We start from the raw sequence: 22,118 nt of genomic DNA on the forward strand, positions 1-22,118 counted from the left end.
ACTATCTGTACACCTATTATCTATACCTGAGGCTACACTGTCTGTACACCTATTATCTATACCTGAGGCTACAATGTCTGTACACCTATTATCTATACCTGAGGCTACATTATCTGTACACCTATTATCTATACCTGAGGCTACAATGTCTGTACACCTATTATCTATACCTGAGGCTACACTGTCTGTACACCTATTATCTATACCTGAGGCTACACTATCTGTACACCTATTATCTATACCTGAGGCTACACTATCTGTACACCTATTATCTATACCTGAGGGTACAATGTCTGTACACCTATTATCTATACCTGAGGCTACACTGTCTGTACACCTATTATCTATACCTGAGACTACACTATCTGTACACCTATTATCTATACCTGAGGTTACACTATCTGTACACCTATTATCTATACCTGAGGCTACAATGTCTGTACACCTATTATCTATACCTGAGGCTACACTATCTGTACACCTATTATCTATACCTGAGGCTACACTATCTGTACACCTATTATCTATACCTGAGGTTACACTATCTGTACACCTATTATCTATACCTGAGGTTACACTATCTGTACACCTATTATCTATACCTGAGGCTACAATGTCTGTACACCTATTATCTATACCTGAGGCTACACTATCTGTACACCTATTATCTATACCTGAGGCTACAATGTCTGTACACCTATTATCTATACCTGAGACTACACTGTCTGTACACCTATTATCTATACCTGAGGCTACACTATCTGTACACCTATTATCTATACCTGAGGCTACAATGTCTGTACACCTATTATCTATACCTGAGGCTACACTATCTGTACACCTATTATCTATACCTGAGGCTACACTATCTGTACACCTATTATCTATACCTGAGGCTACACTATCTGTACACCTATTATCTATACCTGAGGCTACAATGTCTGTACACCTATTATCTATACCTGAGGCTACACTATCTGTACACCTATTATCTATACCTGAGGCTACACTATCTGTACACCTATTATCTATACCTGAGGCTACAATGTCTGTACACCTATTATCTATACCTGAGGCTACACTATCTGTACACCTATTATCTATACCTGAGGTTACACTATCTGTACACCTATTATCTATACCTGAGGCTACACTATCTGTACACCTATTATCTATACCTGAGGCTACACTATCTGTACACCTATTATCTATACCTGAGGCTACACTATCTGTACACCTATTATCTATACCTGAGGCTACAATGTCTGTACACCTATTATCTATACCTGAGGCTACACTATCTGTACACCTATTATCTATACCTGAGGCTACAATGTCTGTACACCTATTATCTATACCTGAGGCCTACACTATCTGTACACCTATTATCTATACCTGAGGCTACAATGTCTGTACACCTATTATCTATACCTGAGGCTACACTATCTGTACACCTATTATCTATACCTGAGGCTACAATGTCTGTACACCTATTATCTATACCTGAGGCTACACTATCTGTACACCTATTATCTATACCTGAGGCTACACTATCTGTACACCTATTATCTATACCTGAGGCTACACTATCTGTACACCTATTATCTATACCTGAGGTCTACACTATCTGTACACCTATTATCTATACCTGAGGCTACACTATCTGTACACCTATTATCTATACCTGAGGCTACACTATCTGTACACCTATTATCTATACCTGAGGCTACACTATCTGTACACCTATTATCTATACCTGAGGCTACAATGTCTGTACACCTATTATCTATACCTGAGGCTACACTATCTGTACACCTATTATCTATACCTGAGGCTACACTATCTGTACACCTATTATCTATACCTGAGGCTACACTATCTGTACACCTATTATCTATACCTGAGGCTACACTATCTGTACACCTATTATCTATACCTGAGACTACACTATCTGTACACCTATTATCTATACCTGAGACTACACTATCTGTACACCTATTATCTATACCTGAGGCTACACTGTCTGTACACCTATTATCTATACCTGAGACTACACTGTCTGTACACCTATTATCTATACCTGAGGGTACACTATCTGTACACCTATTATCTATACCTGAGGCTACACTGTCTGTACACCTATTATCTATACCTGAGGCTACACTGTCCGTACACCTATTATCTATACCTGAGGCTACACTATCTGTACACCTATTATCTATACCTGAGGCTACACTATCTCTACACCTATTATCTATACCTGAGGCTACACTAATCTGTACACCTATTATCTATACCTGAGGCTACACTATCTGTACACCTATTATCTATACCTGAGGCTACACTATCTGTACACCTATTATCTATACCTGAGGTTACACTATCTGTACACCTATTATCTATACCTGAGACTACACTATCTGTACACCTATTATCTATACCTGAGGCTACACTGTCTGTACACCTATTATCTATACCTGAGGCTACACTATCTGTACACCTATTATCTATACCTGAGGCTACACTGTCTGTACACCTATTATCTATACCTGAGGCTACACTGTCTGTACACCTATTATCTATACCTGAGACTACACTGTCTGTACACCTATTATCTATACCTGAGGGTACACTATCTGTACACCTACTATCTATACCTGAGGCTACACTATCTGTACACCTATTATCTATACCTGAGGCTACACTGTCTGTACACCTATTATCTATACCTGAGGCTACACTATCTGTACACCTATTATCTATACCTGAGGCTACAATGTCTGTACACCTATTATCTATTTTCATGTAATATCACTTGTTGGATTTCAGTCCGGTCACATTTAGCTCAAATATATCAGACTACGCGGTTACACAGATTAGCCTGTAGAGCGCTAATGTCAGGTACATGTGCTGAGGAAAAATAGAAAAAGGTATGGTGCGCAATTACAATCCAGTAAGAACAAATAAATAAAATTAATTAATTGACTCTACAGAGCTGCTACAGTTGGAGGGAACTGCAACCCACCAAAAAGTATAAGAATAGAAAGAATCAATACTGTAGCGCTAGTAGAGGCAATAAGCAATTTAATATCAATTATAATAATAAATGAAACATTGAAGCATGTGCACAAATATCAATACACTGTATCTTATAAAAGGTAAATATAAAACACTTTGAAAAGTAGCAGATATATTCCAAAAATGGTATATACACAATAATAGTGATATCGGGGAGAATTTCCACTAAGTTATAACCCCAATGGGTATATATTCTTCAAATAATATGCTGGTATGTGGTTTCTCCAAGTCAGCTAATTATCACATACATTGTTGGAGCCGTGATGTATAGTACCTGTATCTAACGGCTCACTTGTTCCTCAGGCAATAACTGGTGAGAGAAATCCAGTAGTGTGTAATGTGAGCGGCTGGGCTGTCTGCGGCCGTGTAACCATATGCAATCCCAGGTTTGATGCGCCGTCTGAGCAGAAGCCGCCGCTATACACGTTCAGCCGGTGGGATGAGTCGGGTGTACTCGTCCGGGAAAGTGGATGCAGCTGCTGCCGAATTTCTTCGGGTCTCAACCTGAGAGGGCTGGCGCAGTCTGAGTGGAGGAAAACTCAGACCGCGAGCGGGTGGTAGTGCTCTCAATCAGGGAGACTGTGGGATGCAGCTGCTAACCGGCAGGTGGTTAGAACGTTTCTCTCTATCCAGATGAGGTACAAAGAAGCAGGTCTGGTTCAAAGACAGTGTATCGCCCTGTAGCCTGATTGCATATGGTTACACGGCCGCAGACAGCCCAGCCGCTCACATTACACACTACTGGATTTCTCTCACCAGTTATTGCCTGAGGAACAAGTGAGCCGTTAGATACAGGTACTATACATCACGGCTCCAACAATGTATGTGATAATTAGCTGACTTGGAGAAACCACATACCAGCATATTATTTGAAGAATATATACCCATTGGGGTTAAAACTTAGTGGAAATTCTCCCCGATATCACTATTATTGTGTATATACCAATTTTTGGAATATATCTGCTACTTTTCAAAGTGTTTTTATATTTACCTTTTATAAGATACAGTGTATTGATATTTGTGCACATGCTTCAATGTTTCATTTATTATTATAATTGATATTAAATTGCTTATTGCCTCTACTAGCGCTACAGTATTGATTCTTTCTACATGTGCTGAGGCCAGGAGGCGGCACGGACAGCGAGTCTGGGGGCTGCTAGGCATCTAGCACTGGTAGAGATCCTACCTCTTAGAACACTATGTGATGGGCTAACTGCACAAAGATCAGTCACTCCCCCCCCCCCCCCCCCCCGGACATCACTGATAGGGGGCTGTCACCGTTCACAAAAGTGACAATACCACAGAGGGAAGCTCGGTAGCAGACATCCACCTGTATCCTCATGGGTTATACAGCGGATGTAATCTTATTTGTTGTTATTAAAGAGAGGGAATCATTCACATTAACACTGCCGGGCTAAGCCTAGAGCTACGTGCAAATGACAACACCGTGTTGTACACTGGGCGAATACTGAGGCAATGCACACGCACTGGCCAGCTCATGTTGCACGGCATGTTAGGAGACGGGCGTGCCTGGGTGCCCCCACAATGTAAATCTGATCATGTATTTTACACCCCCCTCCCGGAGGATTTCCTGAGCAGATTTTAGCCGGATTTGCTCCGAACCCTAAGTCAGCCCCTGTGCGTTTACGTGTATCCCATCTGTTATAATGGACTCACCTCGTAGATTGCGAATCCAATTGTGTGCATGTCCTCCCCTATCTTCCTCGCTTTCCTGCGGTTCTTCTGTATGAGACCCACAATGAAGGTGCAGCCGTCCTCCCCGTCATCCGGATCATCATCAGCCTCATCCAGTTTGATAAAGTACTGCGGGTTCATCCAGAACGTATCTGTAGCCAGAATGTATACCCGTGTAATAATGACACACACACTTTTATGCTGGGCTCATGTTCTGCTGGGCTACAGGTTATTCTAGTGCTGGGAAAATCCTAACAATCCGATTGGCTGCAGGTTAGTCTACTGCTGGGAAAATCCTAACAATCCGATTGGCTGCAGGTTATTCTAGTGTTGGGAAAATCCTAACAATCCGATTGGCTGCAGGTTAGTCTACTGCTGGGAAAATCCTAACAATCCGATTGGCTACAGGTTAGTCTAATGCTGGGAAAATCCTAAAGATCTGATTGGCTACAGGTTAGTCTAGTGCTGGGAAAATCCTAAAGATCTGATTGGCTACAGGTTAGTCTAATGCTGGGAAAATCCTAAAGATCTGATTGGCTACAGGTTAGTCTAATGCTGGGAAAATCCTAAAGATCTGATTGGCTACAGGTTAGTCTAATGCTGGGAAAATCCTAAAGATCTGATTGGCTACAGGTTAGTCTAGTGCTGGGAAAATCCTAACGATCCGATTGGCTACAGGTTAAGGCCCCCATACATCAGAGATGGATTGCAGCAATCGTGCAATTTGCAATCGATTGAAAAAGGAAAAGATTTTTATACAAAATCAATTGCAGAATTGCCACAATCTGCAATCGATTGAGAAAGGGAAAGATTTTTATACACAAATCGATTGCAAATTGCACGATTGCTGCAATCAATCTCTGATGTATGGGGGCCTTTAGTCTAGTGCTGGGAAAATCCTAATGATCTGATTGGCTACAAGTGGAACCAGCCCTGTGAATATTCTAATGAGCTGATCGGCTACAGGTGCGCTACCATATGCAGAATGGAGTGCAATATTCTGCGGACAGCTGAAAATATATTATAAAAGACACACTGTGGGGCAGATGTACTAGCAGTGGAAAGTGATAAACTACCAACCAACCAGCACCTGGACACAGCCTGTAAGATGACAGTTAGGAACTGAGTGGCTGGTAGTTTATCACTTTCCACAGCTTAGTTCGTACTTTCTCATTATGGGGGAGATGTACTGAGGAGCATTAAGTGTAACAGGCTTTTATTTATTTGATGTGGATGCTCCTTGCTGCGATTTTTATCTCCTGCACTTGCTAAGTTTCCCATAAAATTTTATGGGAACAGACAATGGGCGCACGCGAGGTTTGCAAAACATGTCCATGTAGTCTAATGTTAAGGTTTTCATTACCACCCAGCCCTAAAGGGGCACATCCACTAGGCGACTAGGGAAAGACGGTACGATTACAACATCGTAATTGTAGCGTCGTTCCCCATCCCCTGTAGTGCCTACACTGAACGATTAGTCGCTCAATGTAGGCACCCTCCCTCATCCCCGAACATGGCCAATCTGTCGTTATCGGCAGATTGACCGGCATGTTCGGGCGATGATTGATGTCGGAAACGACCAGCGGGTGCGTGACATTTTAGTGCACGATTCATGCACGAGTACTGAGCGACTGAAAGATAACGATAATGTTATCGTTCAATTGCTCATTAATATCGCCTAGTGGATGAGCGCCTTAACACACTGTGGGCCTGATTCAGCGGGTCGATGTTTGGCCACTGCACATGCGTACGCCGTAGCTGGCTCCGACGTGCGCATGCGCGAGACCCGGCTAGCGACGGACGGTCCGTCGCTCCGGGTCTCGCACCAAAAGGGTGCAGCCGTCGATTTTGATTGACAGCTGGCCCCGTTTTGGAGGTGGGCCGGGGGGGGGATGGCTGGCCAAATGGAGGCATTCCTGAAAGAACGCCGGACGTTTGGGGGCGGCCCCACTGACATCACGAGCTCGCTGGGGCTTGTGGGAACGATTCACTACCACAAGGGTCTCGTCACAAACCCCGATGGTCGAGACCATCGCGACCATCATCTGGCCGCTCGCAATAGCTGTGGGTGGTCACCCACAGCTATGCGAGCGGCAAGGAGGCCGCACAAAAAAAAAGCTCCCCGATTCAGAGCGAGCGCTCTGAATCAGGCCCTGTGAACGCTCTTTTGTGACAATTGTGAAAATAAAGTTTGATTTGTTGTTATAATACATAATATAATTCTTCCAGACCACTCAGTAATTGTAAAATTAATTTACTGTATACTATGCGCCAATAATATAGATCTTCCACACAGTACTTTCCATCCAACGCTAAACCTCATGTGTGAGCGGCCTTGTGGCATTAAATGTGGACATATGTCCTATATATTCAAGTATTTATAAATATACAATTGTTTTAATAAATAAAATGCAATAAATGAATCGGACTTAATAGCCAGCACTGTGATTATACCTCATCCTCACGGTATATGGACATATTAACATATAAACTTGTACAATCCGGAACCTTATTTGGAGGAAAAATCCCACCGGTACATATAGGTTTATATATTAGACAATCTCGTCTGGACACCAAGATTAGCGCAAATCTTCACATCTTAAGAAAACACTGTTCTTGCAGATAATTCGGTGTGGGAACTTTTCCCAGTCCATTAAGGTTAATTATAACACTGACAGCATCTGAAAATTGTCCTTTCCTCAACCTGGCATGATAACATTTTAATTTCCTATTCCGCTCTCAGAATAGCATTATTATATATAGGAGTGTAATAAACCAGAACAATGTATTAGTCTCCCCGGGTGTCACCTGGATAGTTCCTGCACCCTCCGGCCGTAGAACCTTTTCTCCACGTTCCGTCCATCTTGACCAAATTCCACTTCTTGTATTTGTCGGAGGCTAGAGTATCTGGGGTGAGGTTACAGATCTCCAGCCTGGAGTAGTGTCTCAGGAAATCATTAAAGGACATCCTGGTAGAGACAGAAAACCAGATAAATCGCTGTAACAGCAGCTATATATCACACCAACAGCATTGTGTGCAGATTCACAGGGTCTGGATTCATTTATCAGGCAAGCTGTAGCTATAGTACATAACACCTAATCTCCTGTGCTGAACTTTACATTCTAATCTATTCTCTCTTTACTTTTTACTTCACTTTTTATAAGAACATATGTAATTTACACACAGAGAACAGCTCCACTTAGCTTAGCGCATAGAACAAGACATAGGAATGTACAGCCTATGGGTGCACCGGGAATCACAGACCTCACCTAGGCTTTATGTAGCAGCCATTTTGTGACCTGGACCGATATCCTTGGGTCAGCAGCCTATCAATTCACTGTAGACCGATGACATCACAGAAGTACAACACGCTCCCATGTTTTTATTGGTGCCCAATGAAACCACTGATGCATTCTCTTTCTCATGAACACAAAATGGCTGCCTGGACACCAGGCTTCCTCCATATTGTCCTGTTTTCAATAGACAATACTATACTGAGGTGAGAGGTCATCAGAAGAAACCAAACAATGATTATATCTATATATTCTTTTTTTTCAGAAAAACTGGAAACTTCTGTAATAATTCCTTTCCCGTGACATATTTCAGAATGATATATTGACAATGGCTGTCCTGTAACAGCAGTTCTGGGAAAGGCTAATGACAATTCGTCTATAATCAGCAATCACAGGGGTGACAGACACCTGATTGCTAAATAACCGCACTGGGTGGAGAAAACAATAAAACAGAACAGAATTTTTATATCATTTATCTAGAATATAAACAGTGCAGAGTCTACTAAATAAACCACTGGTACAATATTATTATTATTATTATTAGGGGTGTGGACTGATAGACTCCAAAAAGGTAGACAGGCAGTAGGTCAACAGGGACAAAAGGTCAACATGGTCAAAAAGGTTGACATGCAAACTGTCGACACTGTCAACCCTAAAACATAACCCTCCTCATATAGTGCCTAACCCTAACCGCCCTGCTTCAACAGCCTAACCCAAGGGCCTGACCTTAACCAAAATCATTAATAATCATGAAAAACAATGTATCAACCTTTTTTGTGTTGACCATTTGTCTATTGACTTTTGACCCCGTCAACCTACTCACCCTCTACCTTTAGGTGTCTATATAGTTCCTGTCTATCTACCATCCCGATACCGGACAATGGGCCTGATTCAGCTTTGGGAATAGAGTGAGAATTAGCACTTAACTGTGAACCTGGACAAACCACATACATAATTTTTTTTGCATGTAGGGTAAATACTGGCTGCTTTTGCATGTAGCCCACAAATACTGCACAGCTTTATTATTACTCTACAATTTAGATGTCAGTTTGGACACCTCCCTCCCAAATCTAAATCTCTCTGCACATTTAAAATCTGCCCCCCCCCCCCGCAGTGATGATCAGTTACGTGCTAAATCTCACTCTATTTCCAAAGCTGAATCAGGCCCTTAGTTCCCTTCTTTTTTTTTTTATTTTTAGGATGTTCCTTCAAAAAGCGGTTTTAGTGAATTGCCCCCTTGCCAAACCGCAGAGCACAAGACACCTCCAAAATGTGGATAGAGGTGTCTAGAATTGCATTAAAAAAAAAACGCAGCCTCAATAATCTGCGGAATTTAATTTTAGAAGAAATAAAAATGATGGTTGGGGCGAAACTATATTAATAACACTGAAAACTAAATGACCAAAAGCAAAAAATCTCAGTATTTCAGTGTATTGTAATATACCCTGCTGGCTTACCAGTTACACCCAAATTACTCATCGCACAACATGTGGTGTTCATTTATTTCCACAGGAGGCCGGGTTTCCATTCCAGGCCGCCGTCCACAATGTGAGGCTTTAATGTAGAAAAGATTCAGTGACTGCTGGAAATCAAATCTCGCCTTATCGGATTTCTAGCAGCAGGGGGAGCCCTACTCTCCGTCCTGCCAATGTTACCAGGATAACTATTTCCTACTGCCCGTGGGTGAGGTTACGTGACTCAGCCCTGAGGTCTCATGCTCTTCCTTTATGCTCATGGAAAGAACATGTGTGTAACAAGAAAAATAAAAGTAAAATAAATATAGATATATAATATATGCAACTATTCTCATACTCTTAGCTTTAGAACTTGATATTTACTGAAAAGGATTTTTTTAAATGCCAAATTACATTTGTTCCGCAAACATCAGATGGTGGAGACTGTAGTGCAGGAATGTATAGCAGGAGGAATATGCACGAGCCTGTGTGCGTGTGTGTAAACAGACCATGCTACACTACAAGGGGGGAAGATACATGTATTATTTTGCATGCAGGGTAAATACTGGCTGCTGTTGCATGTAGCCCACAGATGCTGGACAGCTTTATATTTACACTGTAATTTAGATTTGAGCTAAGACACTCCCACCACCCATTTCGCTTTGATCCCAGGCAAAATCGGCCCCATTGCACATACACACGCACCGCAGATATAATAAATAAAAGCCTTTACATAGTACTATTATTAGTCAGCATGAATTACTACTGACTGTGCACAGACTACACTTAACTTGATTTGCAAACTGCTTGTTCTGTACTAAATTAGGGTTCTGGCACATCCCAGCCACACAGAAACCAATTACCATCCGGACAGACGGAAACGTTTATTTCATTATATTAATTCTTATGGATTAGAAATGAAAACAGAAAAAATTGTAAATTTAAAAACTTACATTTTTTTTTCCTATAACAAGTCGGATATATAAACTTTCATTTCACCCGTAGATATGGCAGCACTTTGTATTACAGGTAGGTCACATATGGCGCTGGTGCCCAGTTACTGGGTGTATGGTCCTACATGGTACATCACACGTAGATATGGCAGCACTTTGTATAGCAGGTAGGTCACATATGGCGCTGGTGCCCAGTTACTGGGTGTATGGTCCTACATGGTACATCACACGTAGATATGGCAGCACTTTGTATTGCTGGTAGGTCACATATGGTGCTGGTGCCCAGTTACTGGGTGCATGGTCCTACATGGTACATCACACGTAGATATGGCAGCACTTTGTATTACAGGTAGGTCACATATGGCGCTGGTGCCCAGTTACTTGATGTATGGTCCTACATGGTGCATCACACGTAGATATGGCAGCACTTTGTATTACAGGTAGGTCACATATGGCGCTGGTGCCCAGTTACTAGGTGTATGGTCCTACATGGTGCATCACACGTAGATATGGCAGCACTTTGTATAGCAGGTAGGTCACATATGGCGCTGGTGCCCAGTTACTGGGTGTATGGTCCTACATGGCGCATCACACGTAGATATGGCAGCACTTTGTATTACAGGTAGGTCACATATGGCGCTGGTGCCCAGTTACTGGGTGTATGGTCCTACATGGTACATCACACGTAGATATGGCAGCACTTTGTATAGCAGGTAGGTCACATATGGCGCTGGTGCCCAGTTACTGGGTGTATGGTCCTACATGGCGCATCACACGTAGATATGGCAGCACTTTGTATTACAGGTAGGTCACATATGGCGCTGGTGCCCAGTTACTGGGTGTATGGTCCTACATGGCGCATCACACGTAGATATGGCAGCACTTTGTATTGCTGGTAGGTCACATATGGGGCTGGTGCCCAGTTACTGGGTGTATGGTCCTACATGGTACATCACACGTAGATATGGCAGCACTTTGTATTGCAGGTAGGTCACATATGGTGCTGGTGCCCAGTTACTGGGTGCATGGTCCTACATGGTACATCACACGTAGATATGGCAGCACTTTGTATTACAGGTAGGTCACATATGGCGCTGGTGCCCAGTTACTTGGTGTATGGTCCTACATGGTGCATCACACGTAGATATGGCAGCACTTTGTATTACAGGTAGGTCACATATGGCGCTGGTGCCCAGTTACTAGGTGTATGGTCCTACATGGTGCATCACACGTAGATATGGCAGCACTTTATATTACAGGTAGGTCACATATGGCGCTGGTGCCCAGTTACTGGGTGTATGGTCCTACATGGTGCATCACACGTAGATATGGCAGGACTTTATATTACAGGTAGGTCACATATGGCGCTGGTGCCCAGTTACTGGGTGTATGGTCCTACATGGTGCATCACACGTAGATATGGCAGCACTTTGTATTACAGGTAGGTCACATATGGCGCTGGTGCCCAGTTACTGGGTGTATGGTCCTACATGGTACATCACACGTAGATATGGAAGCACTTTGTATTACAGGTAGGTCACATATGGCGCTGGTGCCCAGTTACTGGGTGTATGGTCCTACATGGTGCATCACACGTAGATATGGCAGCACTTTGTATTACAGGTAGGTCACATATGGCGCTGGTGCCCAGTTACTGGGTGTATGGTCCTACATGGTGCATCACACGTAGATATGGCAGCACTTTGTATTGCAGGTAGGTCACATATGGCGCTGGTGCCCAGTTACTGGGTTTATGGTCCTACATGGTGCATCACACGTAGATATGGCAGCACTTTGTATAGCAGGTAGGTCACATATGGCGCTGGTGCCCAGTTACTGGGTGTATGGTCCTACATGGCGCATCACACGTAGATATGGCAGCACTTTGTATTACAGGTAGGTCACATATGGCGCTGGTGCCCAGTTACTGGGTGTATGGTCCTACATGGTACATCACACGTAGATATGGCAGCACTTTGTATAGCAGGTAGGTCACATATGGCGCTGGTGCCCAGTTACTGGGTGTATGGTCCTACATGGCGCATCACACGTAGATATGGCAGCACTTTGTATTACAGGTAGGTCACATATGGCGCTGGTGCCCAGTTACTGGGTGTATGGTCCTACATGGCGCATCACACGTAGATATGGCAGCACTTTGTATTGCTGGTAGGTCACATATGGGGCTGGTGCCCAGTTACTGGGTGTATGGTCCTACATGGTACATCACACGTAGATATGGCAGCACTTTGTATTGCAGGTAGGTCACATATGGTGCTGGTTCCCAGTTACTGGGTGCATGGTCCTACATGGTACATCACACGTAGATATGGCAGCACTTTGTATTACAGGTAGGTCACATATGGCGCTGGTGCCCAGTTACTTGGTGTATGGTCCTACATGGTGCATCACACGTAGATATGGCAGCACTTTGTATTACAGGTAGGTCACATATGGCGCTGGTGCCCAGTTACTAGGTGTATGGTCCTACATGGTGCATCGCACGTAGATATGGCAGCACTTTCTATTACAGGTAGGTCACATATGGCGCTGGTGCCCAGTTACTGGGTGTATGGTCCTACATGGTGCATCACACGTAGATATGGCAGCACTTTCTATTACAGGTAGGTCACATATGGCGCTGGTGCCCAGTTACTAGGTGTATGGTCCTACATGGTGCATCACACGTAGATATGGCAGCACTTTGTATTACAGGTAGGTCACATATGGCGCTGGTGCCCAGTTACTGGGTGTATGGTCCTACAAGGTACATCACACGTAGATATGGAAGCACTTTGTATTACAGGTAGGTCACATATGGCGCTGGTGCCCAGTTACTGGGTGTATGGTCCTACATGGTGCATCACACGTAGATATGGCAGCACTTTGTATTACAGGTAGGTCACATATGGCGCTGGTGCCCAGTTACTGGGTGTATGGTCCTACATGGTGCATCACACGTAGATATGGCAGCACTTTGTATTGCAGGTAGGTCACATATGGCGCAGGTGCCCAGTTACTTGGTGTATGGTCCTACATGGTGCATCGCACGTAGATATGGCAGCACTTTGTATTACAGGTAGGTCACATATGGCACTGGTGCCCAGTTACTGGGTGTATGGTCCTACATGGTGCATCACACGTAGATATGGCAGCACTTTGTATTACAGGTAGGTCACATATGGCGCTGGTGCCCAGTTACTGGGTGTATGGTCCTACATGGTGCATCACACGTAGATATGGCAGCACTTTGTATAGCAGGTAGGTCACATATGGCGCTGGTGCCCAGTTACTGGGTGTATGGTCCTACATGGTACATCACACGTAGATATGGCAGCACTTTGTATTACAGGTAAGTCACATATGGCGCTGGTGCCCAGTGACTGGGTGTATGGTCCTACATGGTACATCACACGTAGATATGGCAGCACTTTGTATTACAGGTAGGTCACATATGGCGCTGGTGCCCAGTGACTGGGTGTATGGTCCTACATGGTACATCACACGTAGATATGGCAGCACTTTGTATTACAGGTAGGTCACATATGGCGCTGGTGCCCAGTGACTGGGTGTATGGTCCTACATGGTACATCACACGTAGATATGGCAGCACTTTGTATTACAGGTAGGTCACATATGGCGCTGGTGCCCAGTTACTGGGTGTATGGTCCTACATGGTGCATCACACGTAGCTATGGCAGCACTTTGTATTGTAGGAAGGTCACATATGGCGCTGGTGCCCAGTTACTGGGTGTATGGTCCTACATGGTGCATCACACGTAGATATGGCAGCACTTTGTATTACAGGTAGGTCACATATGGCGCTGGTGCCCAGTTACTGGGTATATGGTCCTACATGGTGCATCACACGTAGATATGGCAGCACTTTGTATAGCAGGTAGGTCACATATGGTGCTGGTGCCCAGTTACTGGGTGTATGGTCCTACATGGTGCATCACACGTAGATATGGCAGCACTTTGTATAGCAGGTAGGAAACATATGGCGCTGGTGCCCAGTTACTGGGTGTATGGCCCTACATGGTGCATCACACGTAGATATGGCAGCACTTTGTATAGCAGGTAGGTCACATATGGCGCTGGTGCCCAGTTACTGGGGGTATGGCCCTATACGGTGCATCACACGTAGATATGGCAGCACTTTGTATTACAGGTAGGTCACATATGGCGCTGGTGCCCAGTTACTGGGTGTATGGTCCTACATGGTACATCACACGTAGATATGGCAGCACTTTGTATTACAGGTAGGTCACATATGGCGCTGGTGCCCAGTTACTGGGTGTATGGCCCTATATGATGCATCACACGTAATATGGCAGCACTTTGTATTACAGGTAGGTCACATATGGCGCTGGTGCCCAGTTACTGGGTGTATGGTCCTACATGGTGCATCACACGTAGATATGGCAGCACTTTGTATAGCAGGTAGGTCACATATGGGGCTGGTGCCCAGTTACTGGGTGTATGGTCCTACATGGTGCAACACACGTAGATATGGCAGCACTTTGTATTACAGGTAGGTCACATATGGCGCTGGTGCCCAGTTACTGGGTGTATGGTCCTACATGGTGCATCACACGTGATATGGCAGCACTTTGTATTGCAGGTAGGTCACATATGGGGCTGGTGCCCAGTTACTGGGTGTATGGTCCTACATGGTGCAACACACGTAGATATGGCAGCACTTTGTATTGCAGGAAGATCACATATGGTGCTGGTGCCCAGTTACTGGGTGTATGGCCCTACATGGTGCAACACACGTAGATATGGCAGCACTTTGTATTGCAGGAAGATCACATATGGTGCTGGTGCCCAGTTACTGGGTGTATGGCCCTACATGGTACATCACACGTAGATATGGCAGCACCTTGTATTACAGGTAGGTCACATATGGCGCTGGTGCCCAGTTACTAGGTGTATGGTCCTACATGGTGCATCACACGTAGATATGGCAGCACTTTGTATTACAGGTAGGTCACATATGGCGCTGGTGCCCAGTGACTGGGTGTATGGTCCTACATGGTACATCACACGTAGATATGGCAGCACTTTGTATTACAGGTAGGTCACATATGGCGCTGGTGCCCAGTGACTGGGTGTATGGTCCTACATGGTACATCACACGTAGATATGGCAGCACTTTGTATTACAGGTAGGTCACATATGTCGCTGGTGCCCAGTTACTGGGTGTATGGTCCTACATGGTGCATCACACGTACATATGGCAGCACTTTGTATTGTAAGAAGGTCACATATGGCGCTGGTGCCCAGTTACTGGGTGTATGGTCCTACATGGTGCATCACACGTAGATATGGCAGCACTTTGTATTACAGGTAGGTCACATATGGCGCTGGTGCCCAGTTACTGGGTGTATGGTCCTACATGGTACATCACACGTAGATATGGCAGCACTTTGTATTACAGGTAGGTCACATATGGCGCTGGTGCCCAGTAACTGGGTGTATGGTCCTACATGGTGCATCACACGTAGCTATGGCAGCACTTTGTATTACAGGTAGGTCACATATGGGGCTGGTGCCCAGTTACTGGGTGTATGGTCCTACATGGTGCATCACACGTAGATATGGCAGCACTTTGTATTGTAGGTAGGTCACATATGGCGCTGGTGCCCAGTTACTGGGTGTATGGTCCTACATGGTGCATCACACGTAGATATGGCAGCACTTTGTATAGCAGGTAGGTCACATATGGTGCTGGTGCCCAGTTACTGGGTGTATGGTCCTACATGGTGCATCACACGTAGATATGGCAGCACTTTGTATAGCAGGTAGGTCACATATGGCGCTGGTGCCCAGTTACTGGGTGTATGGTCCTACATGGCGCATCACACGTAGATATGGCAGCACTTTGTATTACAGGTAGGTCACATATGGCGCTGGTGCCCAGTTACTGGGTGTATGGTCCTACATGGTACATCACACGTAGATATGGCAGCACTTTGTATAGCAGGTAGGTCACATATGGCGCTGGTGCCCAGTTACTGGGTGTATGGTCCTACATGGCGCATCACACGTAGATATGGCAGCACTTTGTATTACAGGTAGGTCACATATGGCGCTGGTGCCCAGTTACTGGGTGTATGGTCCTACATGGCGCATCACACGTAGATATGGCAGCACTTTGTATTGCTGGTAGGTCACATATGGGGCTGGTGCCCAGTTACTGGGTGTATGGTCCTACATGGTACATCACACGTAGATATGGCAGCACTTTGTATTGCAGGTAGGTCACATATGGTGCTGGTGCCCAGTTACTGGGTGCATGGTCCTACATGGTACATCACACGTAGATATGGCAGCACTTTGTATTACAGGTAGGTCACATATGGCGCTGGTGCCCAGTTACTTGGTGTATGGTCCTACATGGTGCATCACACGTAGATATGGCAGCACTTTGTATTACAGGTAGGTCACATATGGCGCTGGTGCCCAGTTACTAGGTGTATGGTCCTACATGGTGCATCACACGTAGATATGGCAGCACTTTATATTACAGGTAGGTCACATATGGCGCTGGTGCCCAGTTACTGGGTGTATGGTCCTACATGGTGCATCACACGTAGATATGGCAGGACTTTATATTACAGGTAGGTCACATATGGCGCTGGTGCCCAGTTACTGGGTGTATGGTCCTACATGGTGCATCACACGTAGATATGGCAGCACTTTGTATTACAGGTAGGTCACATATGGCGCTGGTGCCCAGTTACTGGGTGTATGGTCCTACATGGTACATCACACGTAGATATGGAAGCACTTTGTATTACAGGTAGGTCACATATGGCGCTGGTGCCCAGTTACTGGGTGTATGGTCCTACATGGTGCATCACACGTAGATATGGCAGCACTTTGTATTACAGGTAGATCACATATGGCGCTGGTGCCCAGTTACTGGGTGTATGGTCCTACATGGTGCATCACACGTAGATATGGCAGCACTTTGTATTGCAGGTAGGTCACATATGGCGCTGGTGCCCAGTTACTGGGTTTATGGTCCTACATGGTGCATCACACGTAGATATGGCAGCACTTTGTATAGCAGGTAGGTCACATATGGCGCTGGTGCCCAGTTACTGGGTGTATGGTCCTACATGGCGCATCACACGTAGATATGGCAGCACTTTGTATTACAGGTAGGTCACATATGGCGCTGGTGCCCAGTTACTGGGTGTATGGTCCTACATGGTACATCACACGTAGATATGGCAGCACTTTGTATAGCAGGTAGGTCACATATGGCGCTGGTGCCCAGTTACTGGGTGTATGGTCCTACATGGCGCATCACACGTAGATATGGCAGCACTTTGTATTACAGGTAGGTCACATATGGCGCTGGTGCCCAGTTACTGGGTGTATGGTCCTACATGGCGCATCACACGTAGATATGGCAGCACTTTGTATTGCTGGTAGGTCACATATGGGGCTGGTGCCCAGTTACTGGGTGTATGGTCCTACATGGTACATCACACGTAGATATGGCAGCACTTTGTATTGCAGGTAGGTCACATATGGTGCTGGTGCCCAGTTACTGGGTGCATGGTCCTACATGGTACATCACACGTAGATATGGCAGCACTTTGTATTACAGGTAGGTCACATATGGCGCTGGTGCCCAGTTACTTGGTGTATGGTCCTACATGGTGCATCACACGTAGATATGGCAGCACTTTGTATTACAGGTAGGTCACATATGGCGCTGGTGCCCAGTTACTAGCCTACATGGTGCATCACACGTAGATATGGCAGCACTTTCTATTACAGGTAGGTCACATATGGCGCTGGTGCCCAGTTACTGGGTGTATGGTCCTACATGGTGCATCACACGTAGATATGGCAGCACTTTCTATTACAGGTAGGTCACATATGGCGCTGGTGCCCAGTTACTGGGTGTATGGTCCTACATGGTGCATCACACGTAGATATGGCAGCACTTTGTATTACAGGTAGGTCACATATGGCGCTGGTGCCCAGTTACTGGGTGTATGGTCCTACAAGGTACATCACACGTAGATATGGAAGCACTTTGTATTACAGGTAGGTCACATATGGCGCTGGTGCCCAGTTACTGGGTGTATGGTCCTACATGGTGCATCACACGTAGATATGGCAGCACTTTGTATTACAGGTAGGTCACATATGGCGCTGGTGCCCAGTTACTGGGTGTATGTTCCTACATGGTGCATCACACGTAGATATGGCAGCACTTTGTATTGCAGGTAGGTCACATATGGCGCAGGTGCCCAGTTACTTGGTGTATGGTCCTACATGGTGCATCGCACGTAGATATGGCAGCACTTTGTATTACAGGTAGGTCACATATGGCACTGGTGCCCAGTTACTGGGTGTATGGTCCTACATGGTGCATCACACGTAGATATGGCAGCACTTTGTATTACAGGTAGGTCACATATGGCGCTGGTGCCCAGTTACTGGGTGTATGGTCCTACATGGTGCATCACACGTAGATATGGCAGCACTTTGTATAGCAGGTAGGTCACATATGGCGCTGGTGCCCAGTTACTGGGTGTATGGTCCTACATGGTACATCACACGTAGATATGGCAGCACTTTGTATTACAGGTAAGTCACATATGGCGCTGGTGCCCAGTGACTGGGTGTATGGTCCTACATGGTACATCACACGTAGATATGGCAGCACTTTGTATTACAGGTAGGTCACATATGGCGCTGGTGCCCAGTGACTGGGTGTATGGTCCTACATGGTACATCACACGTAGATATGGCAGCACTTTGTATTACAGGTAGGTCACATATGGCGCTGGTGCCCAGTGACTGGGTGTATGGTCCTACATGGTACATCACACGTAGATATGGCAGCACTTTGTATTACAGGTAGGTCACATATGGCGCTGGTGCCCAGTTACTGGGTGTATGGTCCTACATGGTGCATCACACGTAGCTATGGCAGCACTTTGTATTGTAGGAAGGTCACATATGGCGCTGGTGCCCAGTTACTGGGTGTATGGTCCTACATGGTGCATCACACGTAGATATGGCAGCACTTTGTATTACAGGTAGGTCACATATGGCGCTGGTGCCCAGTTACTGGGTGTATGGTCCTACATGGTGCATCACACGTAGATATGGCAGCACTTTGTATTGTAGGTAGGTCACATATGGCGCTGGTGCCCAGTTACTGGGTATATGGTCCTACATGGTGCATCACACGTAGATATGGCAGCACTTTGTATTACAGGTAAGTCACATATGGCGCTGGTGCCCAGTTACTGGGTGTATGGTCCTACATGGTGCATCACACGTAGATATGGCAGCACTTTGTATAGCAGGTAGGTCACATATGGTGCTGGTGCCCAGTTACTGGGTGTATGGTCCTACATGGTGCATCACACGTAGATATGGCAGCACTTTGTATAGCAGGTAGGAAACATATGGCGCTGGTGCCCAGTTACTGGGTGTATGGCCCTACATGGTGCATCACACGTAGATATGGCAGCACTTTGTATAGCAGGTAGGTCACATATGGCGCTGGTGCCCAGTTACTGGGGGTATGGCCCTATACGGTGCATCACACGTAGATATGGCAGCACTTTGTATTACAGGTAGGTCACATATGGCGCTGGTGCCCAGTTACTGGGTGTATGGTCCTACATGGTACATCACACGTAGATATGGCAGCACTTTGTATTACAGGTAGGTCACATATGGCGCTGGTGCCCAGTTACTGGGTGTATGGCCCTATATGATGCATCACACGTAATATGGCAGCACTTTGTATTACAGGTAGGTCACATATGGCGCTGGTGCCCAGTTACTGGGTGTATGGTCCTACATGGTGCATCACACGTAGATATGGCAGCACTTTGTATAGCAGGTAGGTCACATATGGGGCTGGTGCCCAGTTACTGGGTGTATGGTCCTACATGGTGCAACACACGTAGATATGGCAGCACTTTGTATTACAGGTAGGTCACATATGGCGCTGGTGCCCAGTTACTGGGTGTATGGTCCTACATGGTGCATCACACGTGATATGGCAGCACTTTGTATTGCAGGTAGGTCACATATGGGGCTGGTGCCCAGTTACTGGGTGTATGGTCCTACATGGTGCAACACACGTAGATATGGCAGCACTTTGTATTGCAGGAAGATCACATATGGTGCTGGTGCCCAGTTACTGGGTGTATGGCCCTACATGGTGCAACACACGTAGATATGGCAGCACTTTGTATTGCAGGAAGATCACATATGGTGCTGGTGCCCAGTTACTGGGTGTATGGCCCTACATGGTACATCACACGTAGATATGGCAGCACCTTGTATTACAGGTAGGTCACATATGGCGCTGGTGCCCAGTTACTAGGTGTATGGTCCTACATGGTGCATCACACGTAGATATGGCAGCACTTTGTATTACAGGTAGGTCACATATGGTGCTGGTGCCCAGTGACTGGGTGTATGGTCCTACATGGTACATCACACGTAGATATGGCAGCACTTTGTATTACAGGTAGGTCACATATGGCGCTGGTGCCCAGTAACTGGGTGTATGGTCCTACATGGTGCATCACACTAGCTATGGCAGCACTTTGTATTACAGGTAGGTCACATATGGGGCTGGTGCCCAGTTACTGGGTGTATGGTCCTACATGGTGCATCACACGTAGATATGGCAGCACTTTGTATTGTAGGTAGGTCACATATGGCGCTGGTGCCCAGTTACTGGGTGTATGGTCCTACATGGTGCATCACACGTAGATATGGCAGCACTTTGTATTACAGGTAGGTCACATATGGCGCTGATGCCCAGTTACTGGGTGTATGGTCCTACATGGTGCATCACACGTAGATATGGCAGCACTTTGTATAGCAGGTAGGTCACATATGGTGCTGGTGCCCAGTTACTGGGTGTATGGTCCTACATGGTGCATCACACGTAGATATGGCAGCACTTTGTATTACAGGTAGGTCACATATGGCGCTGGTGCCCAGTTACTGGGTGTATGGTCCTACATGGTACATCACACGTAGATATGGCAGCACTTTGTATTGTAGGTAGGTCACATATGGCGCTGGTGCCCAGTTACTGGGTGTATGGTTCTACATGGTACATCACACGTAGATATGGCAGCACGTTCTATAGCAGGTAGGAAACATATGGCGCTGGTGCCCAGTTACTGGGTGTATGGTCCTACATGGTACATCACACGTAGATATGGCAGCACTTTGTATTACAGGTAGGTCACATATGGCGCTGGTGCCCAGTTACTGGGTGTATGGTCCTACATGGTGTATCACACGTAGATATGGCAGCACTTTGTATTACAGGTAGGTCACATATGGCGCTGGTGCCCAGTTACTGGGTGTATGGTCCTACATGGTGCATCACACGTAGATATGGCAGCACTTTGTATTACAGGTAGGTCACATATGGCGCTGGTGCCCAGTTACTGGGTGTATGGTCCTACATGGTGTATCACACGTAGATATGGCAGCACTTTGTATTACAGGTAGGTCACATAAGGCACTGGTGCCCAGTTACTGGGTGTATGGTCCTACATGGTGCATCACACGTAGATATGGCAGCACTTTGTATTACAGGTAGGTCACATATGGCGCTGGTGCC

General features: G+C 45.7%; 1 protein-coding gene across 1 annotated transcript in view; it reads right to left on the reverse strand.

The window, feature by feature from the left end:
- The window catches only part of CAPN2 (calpain 2), a 106,608-nt gene that overhangs the window by 46,568 nt on the left and 37,922 nt on the right, over positions 1 to 22,118 (reverse strand). The window contains exons 9-10 of the mRNA XM_088461859.1: positions 7,582 to 7,742; positions 4,756 to 4,925 (exon numbers count right to left, since the gene is read on the reverse strand). Coding sequence (XP_088317985.1) covers positions 4,756 to 4,925; positions 7,582 to 7,742 — 331 coding nt within the window. The remainder of the gene's footprint in view (positions 1 to 4,755; positions 4,926 to 7,581; positions 7,743 to 22,118) is intronic.

This window comes from Taudactylus pleione, unplaced genomic scaffold (genome assembly GCF_031769625.1).
Source record: "Taudactylus pleione unplaced genomic scaffold, aTauple2 ptg001117l, whole genome shotgun sequence".
NCBI classification, from domain to species: Eukaryota; Metazoa; Chordata; class Amphibia; order Anura; family Myobatrachidae; genus Taudactylus; species Taudactylus pleione.